We start from the raw sequence: 21707 nt of genomic DNA, 5'->3' as shown, positions 1-21707 counted from the left end.
CTGCACTCGGATGACATCGAGTGCAGTCCGATGTGACACTTACACCCATAGACTTGTATTTGTGGACCACTCACAGCATGCTGGTGCGGTGCTGCAACTATTTTCTCGTGCTGAATCGGCGTGAGAAAAGAATCACAGATCTGCACTGCTCCATAGTATAACGTTGGGCCGAGTGTTTATCTGATAAAACATCACATAGCACTCGACCGTGTTATACCCTAGTGTGAACAAGCCCTGAAGGAGTGATGAAGAGTCCAGTCTCTATACATAAACAAAATGGATGCACAACTGTACAGGGACCATTAAGTGTCACTTCAGTGGGTACAGGCTGCAAGTGCCGAATGAAAGCAATCACTTGGGCATGAAGCCCTTACATGCATATAATACTACCTGTACCAAAGGATGCACCTAACATTTTCATGCCTGCCTCTCCCCTCCTCGGTCCACCCTTCCAACACTGATGATTTTTTTTGGGTGTGACAGTGCATTGATCCACATATGTTAGGCCCATCCTTTGGTACAGGTAGTATTATATGTATTTACAGTTGTGCGTCCATTTGGCTGGTTTGGGAGTTTTGGGCAATTAATGATTCAGATTTATATGTATCGGCATTTATTTAGCACATTGACAGGTGTACAAGTTGACATTTCAAAAGTTATATATTCAAGTTGTTAACTGCATGTTTCATCCTATTGTATGATATATACCTTTGTATGAGACAAGGAAGTGTTTCTTCTTTTTTTGGAGGGATGGCTTGTAGCCTTATTACGGGCATCTATGTCTTTTGTGCCTGTTTAGGCTTTTAATGTTTTTATCTTTGGAGTGCTTTTGTATGTCAATAAAAATTTACACATTTTATATCTACAAGTGATCCCTGGGATCAGTATGCCTCTTTTCTTTGTTTGTTCCTGATTATTTATTATGGCATACCATAGGTGATTCTTTTACTTGGAGTGGTGCCCTCCTTTTTTGCTTTATGACAATTCAACTTTTAGAATCCTAAAAAAAAATCAACAAGATTTTTTCAGTATAATTTATTTTGCTCTCTAGTAGAACAACTATTAGAAATGTTCCCATTAGCGAGCCATTTTCTCCTGTATAAGACAAGGGAGGTTGAAATATTGTAACACAGCATTATGCACTGCAGATTACATTGTTTTATGAAGGAAAATTGGTTTAATGAAAGATAATTTTGAATAGAAACTTCCCAGATTTGCACATCTCTAATAATATCTATTGCATAAAAAAGTTTAATAGTATTCCAAACATTTTTCCAGTGGACATATGGGGCGGGCAGACAGAATTTTTGCAAATTTTGGCTTTTTCCTTGTGCACCAGTTGCCTTGTAATATAAGATGTAGCTTGCATAGAGTAATCTAAATAAAGGATCATCTTTATTCTCATTTGCACAAGGAAAGATGGGAAGCAATGGGGTGACACTGAATGAGAGGAGACACAGATTAGATATTAGAAAAAACTTTTTGACAGTGAGGGTGATCAATGAGTGGAACAGGCTGCCACAAGAGGTGGTGAGTTCTCCTTCAATGGAAGTCTTCAAACAGAGGCTGGACAGACATCTGTCTAGGATGATTTAATGAATCCTGCTTTGAGCAGGGGGTTGGACCAGATGGCCCAGGAGGTCCCTTCCAACTCTAATATTCTATGATTCTATGAGTATGAAAGAAGCTGTATAAATCTGAATGCAGTGAGCACCTCCAGTCTTATGTGAAATAATAGGTACACTTTATTCTTTTGCTGCCCTACACCATCACACACAGGCCCATTAATTCTACTCCCATACCTCCATAATAAATATATTATCCAATAAATGAATCTAGAACAGTTGGGGTATTACTAATTATTGGTAATGAGCGAGCGTGCTGGGATAATGTGTTATCAGAGCACGCTCGGGTGCTAACCAGGTGACTTCCGCATGCTCGAAAAATATGTTGAGTCCCCGATGCTGCATTTCTCTTGGCTGTTAGACAACCACAACACATGCAGGGATTGCCTACAAACAGAGAATCACTGCATGTGTTGCGGCTGTTGAACAGGGGACTAGAACATGCTCAGATAACACCTTATCCAAGGCCGTTCGCTCATTGCTAATATTTATCTCAAATGCTATGATTAACCATAATGCACCTTATGTGTGTGATATCATACTTGTATGATACAGACAAATGATGATGGAGGCAGCATTTTTCATCTTTTCTTTATGATACAGCGAGAGAGGCAAGAGAGCATGAGAGACAGACTTATAGAAAGAGAGTTACAAACCTTGCTGAAAGTTTTCCACTTCTTTTGTTTCAAGGTCCTGAGTTAATCCTAAAAAAACACATAAAATAATTACCACGGTCAGCAAATCCATAAAATTAGTTTTAGTAACCCAACAATTTCTTTAGTGGGAACCTGTCATATGTTCATTTTGCCCAAACCATGCGGTAACGTGAATTAGAGACTTGCTGCATGATTGCAATTAGGTACGTTATTGTCAGAGATGCTGGAAAGTTTCAGAGGAACCTTAGTTTGATTCTCAGTCGTGTTCTAGAGCTTCGGAGAAAAACATACTTAGTTGCAGTCATGGAGCCAGGCTCTGATTCCTTATGCCCGTAGTTTGGGTAGCATGAATTGAGTGACAAGTTCCCTTTAAAAACAACATTAAATACTTAGCTCACTTTTGGCACATAACATTGTATACTCACATTTGACTCGTACACTAGGTGCTCATTTAGCCTTTTCTGATATGTATATTATGGACATCATCACTTATGTTTTTATGTGGAATCATTAGTTATGAGCAAACGTGTTACCAGGTCATGCTTGTGTGTTATCAGAGTATCTCGGGCGTGCTCGAATAATATGTGCAAGTCCCTGCGGCTGCATGATTCGCAGCTGTTATACAGCACCGACACATGCAGGGGTTGCTAAACAAACAGGAATCCCTGCATGTGTTGTGGCTGTCTAGCAGCCGATGCAGCTGCAGGGACTCAAACATGTTACTCGAGCATGCTGAAGACACTCGGATAACACCCGAGCATGGCCTGATAACACGATATCCGAGCACGCTCGCTCATCACTAGTAATTATCATATTTATTTAGACTTGTATGAAAGAGAACCTGATACATGCCCAATGTGGGCAGCACATACCAAGCAATGGCTGTATGAACTCAGCCAGGTATGTTTGACTCTCAAACGCTGCGGCATTTCAAAGAGAAACATACTTTAAATGGTGCTGAGACCACAATGTTGGCTAGTTGTACAGGCGGGTCCCTGGCAGATTCTTCCCACTGGCAAACCTTCATTGACAAGTTTCTGTCAATACGCACACATAAGCAGAGAACTGTCAATCCAGGGCAGCGGGTTGGGAGAAGCAGACAGGAACCCGCCTGTCCAACTAGTCTGCAGTGTGGTCTCGGCGGCATTTAAAGTATGTTTCTCTTTGAAACACTACAGTGTTTCAGAGTCAATCATACCTGGTTGAGTTCATACAGCCATTGCTTGGTATGTGCTGCCCACAGATTAAACAGTATGTATCAGGTGTCAGGTTCTCTTTAATAATATGGAGAAGCATAATGCTAGTATATAAGTTTTATGTCGATTTGATTAATTACTTATTGTATTAAGCAAGTATATATGGCCATGTGTATGACCAAGATGCAGCCTGTGCTGCCCCCGCCCTTTATCATGGGGGTCTGCTGCATCCTGCAGTGCATTATTTATGTGACCAGGTATTGGTAAGTATGGCCTTTCTTTCTCTGCTGTTTTTAGGATTTAGGTTCTTTTTAGCTTCTAAATTAGACAAACTTGCATATATTTGGCTAAAATAGCACCTAATATGTTTTCATCTTTCAGCCCTGTAGTGTTGATTGTAGGAAATGTCTGTCCTTTTGGGGTGCACTTATCGATTGTTGGGCAGCCCACTTGATCTAATAGAAGGGCTTTCCCAATAGGCTGAAAGCTGGAACAGTGCATTATATATATCTGTATGACTGGTACCTTATAGAAGCCTTAGCCAAGTGCATTTGTAAGGCCGGGATCACAGATGTGAGAAACTCAGACAAGTCTCACATTTTAATACCCGGCACTGCCGCCGGCACTTTCGAGCAGAGCCTGCTGCTGCATAGAAATACATGAGGCCACACGGTCCGGTCCCGAGTGCGGGCGGCAGTGCTGGGTATTAAGATGCAAGACTCGCCCGAGTTTCATGCATGTGTGATCCCGGCCTAATACAAAGAAACCCTCCTCCCAAAGCTTGGTAGAAGTGTGACTGGTTGTTCATTAGTATTTTGCATGGGTGGCTTTTATTTTTTGCTTTTTTTTTCATAGCCTTTTTTTTCATTTTATTTCCCATTAGACTTTTCCATAGGAATTAAAAAATATTGAAAAATAAAAATAAAAAATAATAATTTGTAACAATAGGCTTTAAAAAACATTTTTCAATTCATGGTGTTTTTTAAAAAGTGAAAAGGGAAACTTAGAAATTGGTGTAATGTATGCAAGATCTTAAATGCAAATGAACTGAAGATGGAAGACACTTAAAATTATGGGCAATCAATAAGAGACTGTAACAGCTATTTTCCTCCTCTATCCGGCTTCCCGCTGAGAAAAACATTTCAAGGAACACAGATTTCATCTTGACAACATTCTCCCAGTTCAGCAGAATGGTGGCAATTTAACATATTGCTCGACTATGACATTAGTCACGTCCAGCTGGAACGGAAAGAGGATTTCATTTGGGTAGTTCAGGCAAATGGTTTCATGATAAACACTTCAGCCTGAATTCCATGATGACTGAGACTGCACTGAAGGCATGGACATATCATAATGTGATTAACTCTTAATCATATGCTTTGCTTCCTAATTCCTAGTGAAAAACTGTGAAAGCTTATGACAGTTACAGTGACAGCAGGGGATCTCGTCATGTAGCGTCTGACGATAAGATCTGGTGACCTCATTCTCTGAGAACTGTAGACTATTCAAAATGGGAAATCAAAATAGAAAATTCCACTGAGTTTTAGAGCTCTCTGCTGATGTAGGAGAATTGATTGTTCTCTTCCAGTATTATGCCCAAAGCCTTTGATATCCTGAGATGCAAAATAGAATATTAAGCACAGATATAAATTACATTTATAGCTACATTGACAAAGAATGTTCAGTGGGTTAAATCAGATCTTAAAGGGGTTGTTCAAGCATGAAGCACAAGCTTGCAGTCACTCTATGTGACTGCAGACTTGTGAATCCTCACAGCGCGCATTGTGCGTGCTGTTAAGATCCTCTGATGCCAGGAGAAGTCAAGATGCATAATCGCAAATATACCTGCAGATTAACCCCATAGCTGCAGGTTAATAGTGTTTTTTCACTTGACAGGTTCCCTTTAAAACCGAGTTTAATGGATTTTTATCTGTTAACAAATTGGATGTGTGAATGGTCTCATAAAACTCTCCATCTAAATCTGTAATCCCTTTTGTCTTCTTGCAAGAATGAATGATCCTCGTGAGATGTGTTTCCTAGAAGTACTTGCTGCTGTCTGATTGTTTTCCTTCTCCCTAATGTTATTCACCTGATGTCTTCCCTTGTTTTAGCTAATGGAAAAATGGATAAAATTTATATAGTCTACTGTTTATTGATTTTCATGTGAAAGATCGAGTTTTAATATCCTTAGAAAATTAACCATTGGATGTCAAGTGTCTATGTTAATTGACTAGGTACATGCAGTTCTTGCCTATTCCCTCTTCTGCAAGTAGCCTCTTCAGAGAGGGAGAGGTCACAAACTCTAGTGCCACCTACTGGAAGTAGCAATCCTGAAAGTCAATATTGATCCTACAGTCTGGCTACCACCGCTGTGAACTGAGCAGGCCCCCTGGGCTGTCCTGTTCCCAGCCATGGGAGGAGCCAGGTGCCACCTTGTTGTTCTCTAGAGCAGTACTATTAAAGGGAACCTGTCACTAGGAATAACACTGTTACCCTGCAGATATGGAGTTAATCTGCAGATTAACAGCGTTATGATGCTGCCCGGCGCCTGAACGCAGCCGAATGTAGTGAGGACAAAATGATTTTTATTGTCCTCGCAAGCACTCGGTTTCAGTCATAGGGGTGGGGGTGAGTATACAGGGCGGCCATTGTAACCATGCCCCCAGCCCTGACTGTCAGCCAACTGCAATGTAGAGCCAGTGTCAGTCAGTGCTAGGGGTGTAGTTACAGCGGCCGATCTGTATACACAGTTTGACTGAACCGGCGCTGCCCCTATGATTTAATACCAAATGCTGCTTGGGGAATGAAGATCATTTTCTCCCCGCTACATTTGGCTGTATACAGGCAGCTGACAGCATCATAACGCTGTTAACCTGCAGATTAATCCAATATCTGCAGGTGAACAGCATTATTCCTGGTGACAGGCCACATTCACACATTCAGTATTTGGTCAGTATTTTATATCAGTATTTATAAGCCAAAACCAGAAGTGGGTGATAAGTACAGAAGTGGTTATGTTTTTCTATTATACTTTTCCTCTGATTGTTCCACTCCTGATATTGGCTTACAAATACTGATGTAAAATACTGACCAAATACTGAACTTCTGAACCTGACCTTAATGTCACGCTACTGAGCTGTTCTTACTGCTGGAAGAAGTCACAGTTACAGCGCTACTCTGTAGTGATTTCTTCTAGTGGTGGGAGCAGGTCAGTATTGGTAGTCAGGGCCGCCATCAGGGCATTACTCCACTTACTATCGGGCCCTAGAGGCAGGATTTGGCCATTCACTCAGTAACTGAACATACCCTTGTATGTAGTATTATTCAGTTACTATGTAATGGTTATATGTGATCTGGTCACGGTGTGGCGGAATTTGTTTCTTGTATGTTGTATTTATCCGGTCACTGTATGTTAGTAATATGTGATGTGGTCTTGGTGTGGCGGCATTTTTCCCTGTATGTGGTATTATTCGGTCATTATGTGGTGGTAATATGTGATCTGGTCATGGTGTGGTGGTATTTGTTCTTTGTATGTGGTATTATTTGTCATTTTAAAAAATGTATGTGACACCTTCCCTTAAATAAAGATAAAGAAAAATATACTTAAAAACAGTACAGCGTATTTTAAGACATGTTTAATAGGTTAGAGTAGGGCCTGGCCAAAAGAGTCTACCATGTCGTGGTGGTGGCTTAAAAAATCTTTTGGCCAAAACAAAAGCTGATGGCTATTTATGTGATATGATGTTAAATGGGACCTGTTAATGTGTGATTGGTAAATGAACACATTACATTTTTCAAATGTTGAAAAATATTTTTGGGGATGAAAAATTATCTTTAAAGGACTTTGACATGATAAGTTAAGAAACTTTCCCTTTTAGACCCAGTGTCAAAGTCCTCTCACTCAGCTAAACTAGTTAATCAATTATACTGGTTTACATAGCGTCATTAATTCCACAGCACTTTATAGACATCATCATCCCTGTCCCCATTAGAGCTCACAATTATAGCTGAGCAAATTTCTTCGGGTCCCTGCTTATTCGGTAAGCTATAGTGCTTACCAAATAAGCTACAGAGGGAACCTGGCTTCCTGGATCGCTCCGGGTGATTAGCTGTTTGTCTCTGCAGCTGCATGTGTCGCGGCTGTGTCACAGTCACAGCACATGCATGGAGAAACTGTTTGTTGGGCTCTCCATGCATGTGTCGTCACTGTGACAGAGCCGCGACGCCGAACAGCTGATCAGTCGGCGCAATCCAGGAAGCCGGATTGCCTCGGCAGCTTATTCGGTAAGCGTTATAGCTTACTGAATAAGCAAGGACCCGATCAAATTCGCTCATTTCTACTCACAATCTAATTTCACGATCAGTATGTTTTTGCAGTGAGGGAGGAAACCCAAGCAAGCATGAAAAAAAAATACAAACTCCTTACAGATGTTTTCCTTGGTGGGATTTGAACCCAAGACCTGAGGTTAGCAGTGCTAATCATTCAGCCACTGTGCTGCGCCATCTACTGCTTTGTACCCATGAGGGGCAAACACCCTGAAACATGTCTGGTTTCTGATCTGATTATCTTAAAAGGAACCTGTCAGCAGTTTTGGCGGATATGAGATGCAGCCACTGCCTTTCAGGGCTTATCTACAGCATTCTATAATGCTGTAGATAAACTCCGATCCCACCTGCAAGATAAGAAAATCAAGTTTTATTATACTCACCCGGGGGGCGGTTCAGCCCGATGGGTGTTGCAGGTCCGGGTCCGGCATATTCATTAATCAAAGTGATATGATGTTTAGAGTATCTTTCTTTAATAATAATCTTTTTTCTTTTATTTTTTTAAAATAGCGCCAACATATTCCGCAGCACTTTACAGTTTGTACACATTATCATCGCTGTTCCCGGTGGGGCTCACAATCTAAATTCCCTATCAGTATGTCTTTGGAGTGTGGGAGGAAACTGTAGAACATGGAGGAAACCCTTGCAAATGGGGAGAAAATACAAACTCCTTGCAGAAGATGTCCTTGGTGGAATTTGAACCCAGTACTCCAACGCTGCATTGCTAACCACTGAGCCACCATGTACGGTATATGTTTGTATATTGGCTACAAAGTAAATTTGAGCCCCTATACATTAATTCAATATTAAAGCACCACTCCAACTTTTTTTTTTTTCATTGCAGCACTGGAGTGGTGTTTTCAATGTACGACCCCTGCACCTAGTCTCTAACTTAACCTCTACTGTCTTCACCTTCTATCACCGCTCTGTTCTGTTTCTGGCAGTTTGTGACCTGCTTGATCACTCCAGTGTTTCATGAACTGGACCAGAATTCACAACTAAATACTTGTTCTGGCTTTCTTTGACTTGCATTGAGAGCTTGTGATGTAGCTCTGACTTCTAGCCAGTCAAAATTTGTGATCATGAGATGGTGTCGCAAGACCAAAGCGGCACTGAAAAAAGGTAAAGTCAGCGGCAGGTAAGTATAAGTCTGGGGCAGGGACCTTAGTTTAGTAGCACCACTCCAGCGCTGAAAAAAAGCAAATGCTGGAGTGGTGCTTTAAAGGTGTGTGGCGAGCCTTATTTTCTCTTTCCTTTTTTCTTTTTTTATATATACTATACAGCTCTGGCAAAAATTAAAAGACCACTGCACAGTTTTATAAAAATCAGCTTCTCTATATGTCTGACAGCAATTCCATTCCAGTGTCAGTTGAATTCCAACCAGAGTACACCTTATTCTACTTATTGTGCTTCTGATTAGGTGATTACCTGAACCAAATCTTATTTAACGAAGGAAAGTATAAAAAACCCTACTGTGTGTCATGTCGGACGCTGTTCACACCACAGCATCCGGCAGGCAGAGGTAGTTCCACCTCCAGCCACTATAGCCTCAGTGGCGCCGGCCTGATCTTCAGGCTCTCGGGGGTTAATCCTGCTGGAGACCAGGTTGGATGGTTAGTCACGCCCACAGTCTTTAAATAGTCATGCTGGCCTATGGGCGTCGCCGATTATAGCTTGTGTTTCATACCAAGTGGTTCCGGTCTGGAGTGGAGGTGTTCAAGAGAGAGAGATTCATATCTGGTGTCGTATGATCCGTCGTTATCCTTTCTCCTTCCCATATTTGTGTTTAGTTGTGCCCTGTTCACATTACTGTTTATTCCTGTGTGTGTGCGGCGCAGTGCAGTTTAAGTTCTCCCTGTCTGTCATTATTTGTGTGGGAGCTTTGGTGGTGACTTCTCACTGGGTGGAGGGTGGAGGGTTAAGTGCAGGGCTGAGCAGGAGATAAGGAAAGGTCGGAGGCTCAGGCATTTGCACCTTCAGCAAAAACCCTGGGTTGAGGGTCAGACAGGGTTTCCCCTAGTAAAGGGACACCACAGGGGCCCCGGGTATTTCAGCCTTAGTTGAACTAAGCCCCCGTGACATTATAATCGGCCCACATTTTTTCAGGAGTCCATGGATCCATTAGATTCCATAACCCGCCAGTTGGCGGCGCTGTCCATACAGGTCTCCGAGTTGAATGGGGCAGTTCAGCAGCAGGGCCTGGTAGTAGCAAAGGTGCAAACGGCATCTGCAGGTATCGGTGCAGAGCCGAAGTTTCCGCTGCCAGAACGATTTTCAGGCGATCGCAGCAAATTTGTCGTATTTCGGGAGGCCTGCAAATTATACTTCCGCATGCGGCCAATATCCTCAGGTAATGAGGCCCAGCGAGTAGGGCTGGTGTTGTCATTACTGAGTGGTGACCCCCAAGCATGGGCATTTTCCCTACCACCTGACTCTGCTACATTTCATTCGGTCGATAATGTTTTTTCTGCCCTCGGGCTCATTTACGATGACCCTGACCGACTGGCTCTAGCGGAATCTAAAATCCGCGCCCTCCGCCAGGGGGAGCGCTTGGCAGAAGACTATTGTTCGGAATTTCGCCGCTGGGCTGTAGACACACAGTGGAATGACCCAGCACTGCGGAGCCAGTTTATTCATGGGGTATCAGGGAGGGTGAAACAAGCCCTCCTGATGTATGAGACTCCGGCATCATTGGAGTCTGCCATGAGTTTGGTGATACGTATTGATCGCCGTTTTCGTCAGGGGGCACAGGAGACGCTACCTCTGGGGGAAAACAGAGGTGCAGGTGTGGTTGAAGTAGATGAGTCCCCTGAACCTATGCAGATTGCTGGCGTGGCACAGGTTCAGCCTCGCGCTCCGGGAGTCCGGAAGTCCGGAGCATGTTTCTACTGTGGTAAAGGTGGTCATTATGTTAACGTTTGCCCGGTACTACCTAAGAGGGTCACACCGGCGGAAAACTGTTAAGCTCAGAGGGTAAGGAGGATACCCAACTGAGCGTATGCATATCCTCCATGATGGTATCTCAATGTATGCTCCCTGCCAAGGTTATTGTCGCCGGCAGAGAGCTACCTATATCAGTGTTTGTGGATAGCGGTTCCGCCACCAATCTCATAGATGAGGAGTTTGCACACACCGCCGGGTTTAAGATTGAAAAACTTCCTCACCCCATACAGGTGGTGACCATTAATGCTGTTCCCCTCCCTCAAGGGGAGATTACTGAGTTTGTGGCAGAGGTGAAACTCCACATTGGGGTCCTACATTCTGAGTCGGTTACATGTAGGGTCCTCCGTAATCTCCCAGCTCAAATGGTCCTGGGTTTTCCATGGCTGTCCAGGCACAACCCGGTAATTGATTGGAAAACTCAGGACATAGTACAATGGAGTGGTTTCTGCCAAGACAATTGCTTGGCCACATGTGTGTCCGCCGTGACGCCCAGCCTGCCGGAGGCTTTGCAGGATTTCGCGGATGTTTTCTCTGAGAAGGGTTGCTCAGAACTGCCTCCACATAGAGCCTATGACTGTGCTATTAGGTTAAAACCCGGGGCCAAATTACCTAAGGCCAGGATGTTTAATATTTCTGGTCCTGAGAGACAAGCTCTGAAAGACTACATCGCGGAGAGTCTGAGCAAAGGTCACATCCGGCCTTCGTCCTCGCCTGTAGCCGCGGGGTTTTTCTTCATTAAGAAGAAAGATGGGGGGTTACGCCTGTGTCTGGATTTCCGAGAGTTAAACCAGATTACTATCCGTGATCCCTACCCAATGCCGTTGATCCCGGATTTGTTCAACCAGGTAGCGGGGGCGAAATGGTTTTCCAAGCTGGACCTCAGGGGGGCGTATAACCTCATAAGGGTCCGTCAGGGGGATGAGTGGAAGACGGCGTTTAACACTCCTGAGGGTCATTTTGAGAGTCTGGTTATGCCGTTTGGGTTGACCACCGCGCCTGCCGTTTTCCAACATTTTATTAATGATGTCTTTGCTCATGTCCTGGGGAGATTTGTGATTGTATACCTGGATGATATCCTCATTTATTCTAGCGATCGGGACACTCATTTGCAGCATGTTAGGCAGGTGTTACAGTTGCTCCGGGAGAACCAGCTCTATGCTAAGCTGGAAAAATGTTTATTTTTTGTCCAGGAGTTGCCCTTTTTGGGATATATTGTGTCCGCAGCTGGTTTTAAAATGGACACCGCTAAGGTGCAAGCGGTGTTGCAATGGGAGAGGCCGGAGAGTCTGAAAGCACTCCAGCGGTTCCTTGGGTTTGCGAATTATTATAGGAAATTTATAAAACACTTTTCGACTGTCGCCAAACCGCTCACGGACATGACAAAAAAGGGTGCCGATCTGGCGAACTGGCCTGAGGTGGCTATACGTGCATTTGAGCGTCTGAAGAATAGTTTTGCTTCAGCCCCCATTCTGGTGCAACCAGACGTGTCTAAACCTTTTGTGGTAGAGGTTGATGCGTCGGAGGTGGGAGTGGGGGCAGTACTGTCTCAAGGCTCGTCCTTGAGCGAGATGCATCCATGCGCCTACTTCTCCAAGAAGTTGTCGCCGGCCGAACGGAATTATGATATCGGCAACAGGGAGTTGTTGGCCATCAAACTGGCTTTTGAGGAATGGCGACACTTCTTGGAGGGGGCGGCTCACCAGGTCACAGTTATCACCGACCATAAGAATCTGCTCTACCTGGAGTCGGCCAAGCGTCTGTCTCCTAGGCAGGCTCGCTGGGCATTGTTTTTTACTCGTTTCAATTTTCTTGTGACGTACCGTCCCGGGGCTAAAAACACCAAGGCGGATGCTTTGTCTAGGTGTTTTCCGGGGGGAGAACCTCGGGAAGAGCCGGTACCCATCCTCCAGAAAGGGGTAGTGGTCTCGGCTCTCACGACTGAGGTAGAGGCGGAGATTGCCGAGGCCCAAGAGGAGGTACCACCAGGACTTCCCGCCAACAAATCATTTGTACCCCTGCATCTTCGGCCTAAGGTGTTGAAGGAACACCACGATTCGGTACTGGCTGGTCACCCAGGGGTGAAGGGCACCTTAGAGCTGGTATCGCGTCGTTTCTGGTGGCCCAAAATCCGGCAGGACGTGGTCTCGTACGTGGCAGCTTGCATCACGTGCGCTAGGGCTAAGTCACCCCGAACCCGTCCTGCTGGCACGCTATAGCCTCTGGGGGTACCCAATAGGCCATGGACAGAAATCTCCATGGATTTTATCACTGACTTGCCAGCCTCGGCAGGGAACACGGTCATCCTGGTGGTGGTTGACCGTTTTTCAAAGATGGCGCATTTTGTGGCGTTGTCCTCTTTGCCCAATGCTAAGACGTTGGCTCAGGTATTTGTGAAGGAGGTGGTCAGACTCCACGGAGTACCGTCTGACATAGTATCTGATAGGGGTACGCAATTTGTGGCGAGGTTTTGGAAAGCTTTTTGCTCAAGGTTGGGGATCAAGTTGTCACATTCATCGGCGTTTCATCCACAGTCTAATGGACAAACTGAGCGCATGAACCAAAATCTAGAACAGTATTTACGATGCTTTGTGTCCGACAACCAGGAGGAGTGGTCTACTTTCCTTCCTCTGGCCGAATTCGCATTAAATAATCACCGCCAAGAGTCATCAGGAGAGTCTCCATTCTTTTGTGTGTACGGTCAACATCCTCAGTTTTGTACCTTACGTCAGGGTGACTCCGGGGGTGTCCCGGAGGAGGATCAGCTAGGAGCCCAATTGTCATCAGTCTGGAGGCGGGTGAAACAGCGTTTGTTGAGCATGAGTGCCAGGTACAAACGGGTGGCTGACAGTAGACGCGTGCCAGGTCCGGACCTGTGTGTGGGTGAATGGGTGTGGTTAGCTACGAAGAACATAAAACTCAAAATCCCTTCTTTAAAACTGGGTCCAAGGTTTATTGGGCCTTTTAGGATTTCTGCCATCATTAACCCAGTGGCTTATCGGTTGGAACTTCCCGCAGTGTACAAGATACACAACGTGTTTCACAGGGCTTTATTGAAAAAGGTGGTAGGCTCTGTGGACACAACGCCGATGCCACCTCCAGTCATGGTGGATGGCGAGTTAGAGTTCGAGGTCGCCAAGGTAGTGGACTCTCGAGTAGTACGCCGTACTCTTCAGTATTTGGTGCGCTGGCGGGGGTATGGTCCAGAGGAGAGGTCTTGGGTTCCAGCCTCAGACATACATGCGGATCGGCTGGTCAGTTCTTTTCACCGTCGTCATCCGGACAAGCCGGGTCCTATGAGTCTTGAGGGCCCTGGGGTCCCTCGTAGAAGACGGGGTACTGTCATGTCGGACGCTGTTCACACCACAGCATCCGGCAGGCAGAGGTAGTTCCACCTCCAGCCACTATAGCCTCAGTGGCGCCGGCCTGATCTTCAGGCTCTCGGGGGTTAATCCTGCTGGAGACCAGGTTGGATGGTTAGTCACGCCCACGGTCTTTAAATAGTCATGCTGGCCTATGGGCGTCGCCGATTATAGCTTGTGTTTCATACCAAGTGGTTCCGGTCTGGAGTGGAGGTGTTCAAGAGAGAGAGATTCATATCTGGTGTCGTATGATCCGTCGTTATCCTTTCTCCTTCCCATATTTGTGTTTAGTTGTGCCCTGTTCACATTACTGTTTATTCCTGTGTGTGTGCGGCGCAGTGCAGTTTAAGTTCTCCCTGTCTGTCATTATTTGTGTGGGAGCTTTGGTGGTGACTTCTCACTGGGTGGAGAGTGGAGGGTTAAGTGCAGGGCTGAGCAGGAGATAAGGAAAGGTCGGAGGCTCAGGCATTTGCACCTTCAGCAAAAACCCTGGGTTGAGGGTCAGACAGGGTTTCCCCTAGTAAAGGGACACCACAGGGGCCCCGGGTATTTCAGCCTTAGTTGAACTAAGCCCCCGTGACACTGTGGTGTTCACAATCCTTTTGCAATAGGACAAGCTAGATGGCAAAACAAGTGCTAGTAATATCCCAAGAGTAATAGGAATGAAAACTTAACTTTTTACCATGCCAAAGGAGTTGAAAAGAAAAGTCTTGAGTGAGGAAAAGAAGGGCTCAACTCTGGCTTTACTAGCAGAGGGATACAGTGAGCATCATGTTGCCTCCATCCTTAAAATTTCTAAGATGGCAGTCCATTACAACAAGGACAAGCAGCAGATATTAGAGACAACAAAGCTACAGATTGGCAGAAGGTGAAAACGACTCTCCACTGACCATCATCTTATACAAATGTCACTCAGCAACCGAAGGATGACATCAAGTGACCTACAAAAGGAATGGCAAATGACAGCTGGGGTGAAGTGCACGGCAAGAACAGTTTGTAACAGGCTCCTAGAGGCAGGGCTTAAGTCATGTAAAGGTAGAAGAAAGCCTTTCATCAATGAGAAGCAAAGGAGAGCCAGGCTGAAGTTTGCCAAAGACCATAAAGATTGGACCATAGATGACTGGAGTAATGTAATCTTCTCTGATTTGTCTAATTTTCAGCTTTGCCCAACACCTGGTCGCCTAATGGTTAGAAGGAGACCTGGAGAGGCATATACGCCACAGTTTCTTGCACCCACTGTGAAATTTGGTGGAGGACCGGTGATGATCTGGGGATGCTTCAGCAAGGCTGTAATTGGGCAGGTTAATCTTTGCGAAGGATGTATGAATCAAGCCGCATACAAGGTTATCCTGGAAAAGCAGTTGATTCTTTCTGCTCTAGCAATGTTCCCCAACTCTGAGGTCTGTTTTTTTCCAGCAGGACAATGCGCCAAGCCACACAGCTAGGTCAATCAATGTGTGGATGAAGGACCACCACATCAAATCCCTGTCATGGCCAGCCCAATCTCAAGACCTGAACCAAATTGAAAACTTCTAGAATGTAATCAAGAGGAAGATGGATAGTCACAAGCCATCAAACAAAGAAGAACTGCTTAAATTTTTGGACCAGTAGTGGCATAAGGTCACCGAAAAGCAGTGTGAAAGACAGGTGGAAAGCATGCCAAGACGCATGAAAGCTGTGATTAAAAATCATGGTTATTCCACAAAATATTGATATCTGAACTCTTCCTGAGTTAAAACGTTAGTATTGTTGGTTCTAAATGATTATGAACTTGTTTTCTTAGCGTTATTTGAGGTCTGCAAGCACTGCATTTTTTTGTTATTTTGACCATTTCTCATTTTCTGAAAATAAACACAAAATTTAATGTTTGGAAATTCGAAGACATGTTGTCAGTAGTTTATAGAATAAAAGATCAATTTACATTTTACACAAAAATATACCTATAAAGAGAAAAATCAGACAAACTGAAAATTTTGCAGTGGTCTCTTAATTTTTGCCAAGGACACAGTCTGTCATTGGACATCTCCCCTGCTTTGATGAGGGCTCCGGCACTATGAACAGCTGACATGTGCCCGCAATAGGCGCGAGTGGAATCGCCATCCGCCCATGCCTATTAACTAGTTAAATCCCGCTGTCAAAGCTGACAGCGGGCATTTAGCATTTCCGGCCGCCGGGCCGGAAATGACGTCATCGCCAACCCCCGTCACGTGATCGGGGGTCGGCGTCATGTTGCCTGGACAACCAGAGGTCTCTATGAGACCTCTATGGTTGTTCCAGGCATATGGCTTTCAGCGCCACCTGGTGGTCGGCGCTGAAAGCACAGCAGTAAATCTGCTACATATGGGCGATCTGCTCATCGCCCATATGTAGCAGAGCCGATCTGGTTGTGCATGCTTCTAGCCTCCTATGGAGGCTATTGAAGCATGCCAAAAGTAAAAAAAAAAAAAATGTTTAAAAATAAAAAAAATTAAAAAAACCTAAAAGTTCAAATCACCCACCTTTCGCCCCAATCAAAATAAAACAGTAAAAAAAAATTCCACATACACATATTAGGTGTTGCCACGGATCAGAATCGCCCGATCTATCAATAAAAAAAAGCATTAACCCTATTGCTAAACGGCGTAGCGAGAAAAAAATTCAAAACTCCAGAATTACGTTTTTTTGGTCGCCAAGACATTGCATTAAAATGCAATAATGGGTGATCAAAAGAACGTATGTGCACAAAAGTGGTATCATTAAAAACGTCAGCCCGGCACAGAAAAATAAGCCCTCACCCAACCCCAGATCATGAAAAATGGAGACGCTACGGGTCTCGGAATATTGCACAATTTTTTTAGCAAACTTATAATTTTTTTCACCACTTAGATAAAAGAGGACATAGACGTGTTTGGTGTCTATGATCTCGTAATGACCTGGAGAATCATAATGGCAGGTCAGATTTAGCATCTAGTGAACCTAGCAAAAAAGCCAAGCAAAAAACAAGTGTGGGATTGCACTTTTTTGGCAATTTCACCGCACTTGGAATTTTTTCCCGTTTTCGAGTACATGACATGGTAAAACCAATGGTGTCATTTAAAAGTACAACTCGTCCCGCAAAAAATAAGCCCTCACATGGCCATATAGACAGAAAAATAAAAAAGTTATGGCTCTGGAAAGAAGGGGAGAGATAAATGAAAATGCAAAACCAAAAATACAAAAAAACCTCCAAAAAATATTTTGGGATCAAAGACAAGAAAAGAAACCAAGGTAGCAACAGAAAAATGATCCCTAAAACTTCACTTTTAATCAATGTTTAAAATCTGGACAATCCCAGTGCATAAGGACTAGAGTAATATTTAAACAGACACCAGACAAAAAATAATAATAGATACTCCAGGTCACTAAACTCGCCCTGGTGGGCCCTGGCAATCCCTGCCTAGCCGCGGAGGTTGGCACCCTAGTTGTAGACGATAGTGGCGCCCCCGCTCAACGTCGGTGACCCTAATACACCCTACAAGACCCTAGTCCACGACGAGGATACACAAAAAAGCACAAACACACAATAACCACCCGAAAAACCCTGGTGGAAAGACTGTATAACGTCTCAGAAGATGTTTAACTTATCTCGTACTGAAATCATGGGTAAATAGACCCATCCCAGATATTATCTCGTAGTAAAAAATACTGATATATAGCAGCTTATATTGGCTTAGCTCGTAATAAAAAGGCTTATGCTGCAAAATAACAGACCTAATATAGCCCCCCCAAAAAAAGGGAAAAAGAAAAAACGTATACAGTAAGAGGTGCAGCCACAGGGATGCACAATCCAAGCACCTCAGGTTACATAACAGCCAAAATTATCCACCAGATAAAAATTAGTGGCATAAAAATAATATACACAATGCTTAAATAATGGACATAATAGTCCTACATATAAACAGTGGTGGCAGCAAAAAACAATCCCTGATTGCCAGGTTGCCCTAATACAGAAACATTTTGCCAACCATCAAACAATAGGTCTGTCAGCGTTATGAAAATACTTATCAGCCATCAGAAGATATGAGGCCCAGCCCGACGCGTTTCCCCCTCCTAGATATTGAGGGTTCATCAGGGGCAGAGAAGGAAAGGTGATTCCATCCCCTCTGGCCGAAAGATCAGTGCAGTGTGCGGCGTCTTTTCCGTGTCTCTGAGGCTCATATTTACCGCGTTCTAGTTGTGACGTCACTTCCGGTGACGCGCCGCAATCACGTGTGGTGTAAACAATACTCTCATTGGAGGGATTCAGAAGCATGAGACACCGGCAACGTCACTTCCGCAGTGCGCACACATAGTGGGGAAGAATTATGATGGACACCATCCTGCTTCCCATCTAAACATGCGGCGTCACCTCCAAACCCACACCCCGGAACTTGCGTTTCCTATACATTGCGTCCTGCATCACCCAAATTATATCACAACATAAGATAAATCCATGTAGCAGCTCATAATAGTAGATAATCGCTGCAGGATGTAATGTTGTAATCATACGTAATTATGAACAATAATAACTCAATAAGGAAATTCCAAGACATCTCCAATAACATGGAAAGATATATAAAGATATTCCTTATAGGTAGAGCATTAGTCATCATAACAGAGCACTCAAAAGACCTCTATGTATCCAAAAAAAAGATAAATGAAAAAATAAAGTAACACAATAAGCACACAAGAAAAATAGCATGCTGGATTCATCAAGTACCATCTTATAGAAAGCTAGTAAAATTCAACTGCTCATTTAAACCATTAGGGCTTTGTGATTCAAGCCAGAAAATCCAACGTGTCTCACGTTGTAGGATTTTCTTGTCCCAATCCCCCTGTCTTGCCAGAATCTGAACTCTCTCAATAACACAGAAACCAATCTGCTTCTCGTCCCCACCATGAACCAAGTTGACATGGCGTGCTAATGGTGTATCTCTCTTATGTCTGATATCACCCAAATGTTCACCAATACGTATGCGGAGCTCACGTTTGGTTTTGCCCACATAGTCTCGGGGACAGGAACATTTGCATAAGTAAACAACCCCTGCAGTTTTGCAGTTCGCAAATGAATTCATCTTGTATGTCCTTTTCGTGTAAGCACTGGTAAAGGTTTTCGAAGGTATAACAAACTTGCAAAAACTACAGTGTCCGCATCTGAACGTTCCAACCTGCCTGTTTGTTAACCATGTTCCCTCCTTCTTCTGAGGTTCAAGATGACTCTTTACCACCATGTCTCTAATAGATTTGCCCCTCCTATAGGTCACTGAGGGTCTAGAAGGAATTATCTCTCTAATATCCCGATCGGTCCTGAGAATAGCCCAGTGTTTCTTCAAAATCTCCATTACTCTCCCTGACTGATCATCAAACGTACCTATCAACCTAACAAGGCTGTCAGAATTTTTCTTCTCTCTCGGGACCAATAAAGATGATCTCCTTGTCCGTCTTGCCAGATTGTAAGCTGGCTGAATAGTATTGATGGGGTAACCCCTGTCCCTAAACCTACCCCATAAATCACCTGATTGTTCCTCAAAATCATTCCAGTCGGAGCAGTTCCTCCTGAGTCTGAGAAACTGCCCCCTTCTGGAGTTTGTACTCTGCCATAATTATTTTTTGTTTAATGGCAGATACTTCCACCAGCTCAGGGGCACTGCGATGGGGAGCCCTTGTGCCCCCACGTATGCTAATTTGCTCCTGGGCTGGTGGGAGGACACTGTGGTGTTCAGGGACGAGGATGTCGTCTGGTCCCCTAACATTGTGTTTTGGGGACGCTACTGTAGGGAAGGTGACCTGACGGACGGACGGACTAGTCAGAGTGAAGAAAGATAGGTTTGCACAGTGTAGGTAGGAGTCAGTGATTACAGTGGGGAAACAACTAGGAAAGTGTAGTGGACGTGCAGTACCTTGGGATGACCATTAGATGGCAGGGTGGAGTGTGAGCAAAGGACTTTACAGCAGCTTAGGGCTTTAGAAACCGTTGGTCATGGGGGGCGTGGTGACAGTTAGAGTGACAGTTTCAAGGAACCGGGAGAGTTATAAATACTGAGGGAGGGTTCCAGAAGGTTCCAGTCCCCAGGGGGAGCTCAGGTGACAGGAGGACTACGCCAGTCTGTGTGCCCTGAGGAGAATCCGACCAAGGGGACTGAGGAGAGGAAACGTCAGGGGGGTGGTCCTGACAGGAAAGGACCGCAGCAGAGACAAGGCTCTGGGTGGAAGACACCGTATGTGTAACGACGAAACTGGCCAGTAAAGTGCTGATGGTGTACGGGCCTAAGGCGGCCACAGTAACTGAGCTGTCAGGATTGTCACAGTGTGAGACGGGACGGTACGTATAAATACGTCCCTAGCGTAACGTACGGTGTTGAAGCGGCCCTGGACACGGAGGGCAGAGAGAGAGATATCGCGGTGTACCGCGAGGACCGTCAGTCGGACGGTGAACAATAAACTTGGACCTGTTGCACCCAGAATCTGCCTCATCGTGTCTCTGTTATCATCTCTGCGCGGTAAGAGGTGGGACCACCCCCTATCACCCCCCCAGCTTGGCACCCCACCACCGACACTACATTTGGCGTAGTCGGCAGGATCGCCGCCGCTAATACCTCATCTTCTGCGGCAGACCTGCCTCAAAGAATGGAAAAGGACTCGGACAACTCAGTTTGGATTACAATTACCGGTGGATTACGATTGGCTTACCAGTGGATTACAAATGAGGAGCGCAGTGATGAATCTGTGTGGCCAGTAGAGGATCCGGGGCGGTACCAGAGACAGTGCAGTATGGCGGCGCTCCTTCAATGCAGAGGCGAGGTCCGGGTGTTCGCAGTAGTTCAGAATGGACTGGGACCCCCTCCAACGTACCCCCGTGGACAGCAGTATGTGCCCGGAGGCCGACGTTTCCATACATTGGACCCTGACAGGTGGGTGGAGAGGCCTGCCAACGCCCCACCCCACAGAGGGAGTGACACCGAAGAAAAGCCTGGGAGCGACTGTTTGGCGCCATTCGATTGCTGCCCACCGGACGGTATGAGACGCTGCGGATGTCGGGGTATTGGCCGCCTAGAATGGCAGTGGCAGCAGGAGAACGAGCTGAGACAGAAGACGTCATCTTCGGGTCCATGGGCAAGAAGAGGAATCTGTGCGGAGCCCGTGCGGAACCAGAAGGAGCGGCCGCCATTGATACCGGCGGAGAGTCTCCCCGCGGAGTCCCTGAGTCTGGAAGCTAGGCCCGCCGAGCAGCGAGTTGGAGAGCGGAGGCTGCGGGATGAGCCGTGCGGTAGTGTGACGGAGGCCGTGGCGCCGGGGAAGGTGAGAGTTCCCCTGGCCCTGCCGGCGGCTTCACAAGCGGCCCCTATCATTTTGCCACAACACGCAGCCTCCAGTGTACCGGAAGACCCGGCTGCGGAGGGCCCTATGCTATACGTAGAATTGAGCAAGGCCCTAGCTCCCGTTCCCGAATCTTCCCGCCCAGAGTCACCAGGGCGGAGCTTATTTACAGAAGGCGCGGTTGCACTCCCTCGGCCGGTGTCAGCCTCATCACCCGAACCGGCCGTTACTCTGGCTTTGCTGGGAGTTGTGGATGCGGCCTACCCTGTGGCCGTGGTGAAGCCAGTA

At 45.4% G+C, this 21707-nt stretch overlaps 1 protein-coding gene across 1 annotated transcript in view; it reads right to left on the bottom strand.

Annotated features, from left to right (window-relative positions):
* CCDC92B (coiled-coil domain containing 92B) overlaps positions 1 to 21707 on the bottom strand; it is a 152225-nt gene that overhangs the window by 34695 nt on the left and 95823 nt on the right. The window contains exon 3 of the mRNA XM_073565589.1: positions 2282 to 2329. Within this exon, the coding sequence (XP_073421690.1) occupies positions 2282 to 2329 (48 nt within the window). The remainder of the gene's footprint in view (positions 1 to 2281; positions 2330 to 21707) is intronic.

The sequence above is a fragment of the Dendrobates tinctorius genome, unplaced genomic scaffold (assembly GCF_039654945.1).
Source record: "Dendrobates tinctorius isolate UK_male_01 unplaced genomic scaffold, ASM3965494v1 ptg000016l, whole genome shotgun sequence".
In the NCBI taxonomy this organism is placed as follows: domain Eukaryota; kingdom Metazoa; phylum Chordata; class Amphibia; order Anura; family Dendrobatidae; genus Dendrobates; species Dendrobates tinctorius.
The sequence above is the reverse complement of the archived record's forward strand: the minus strand, read 5'-3'. Positions and strand labels throughout refer to the sequence as shown.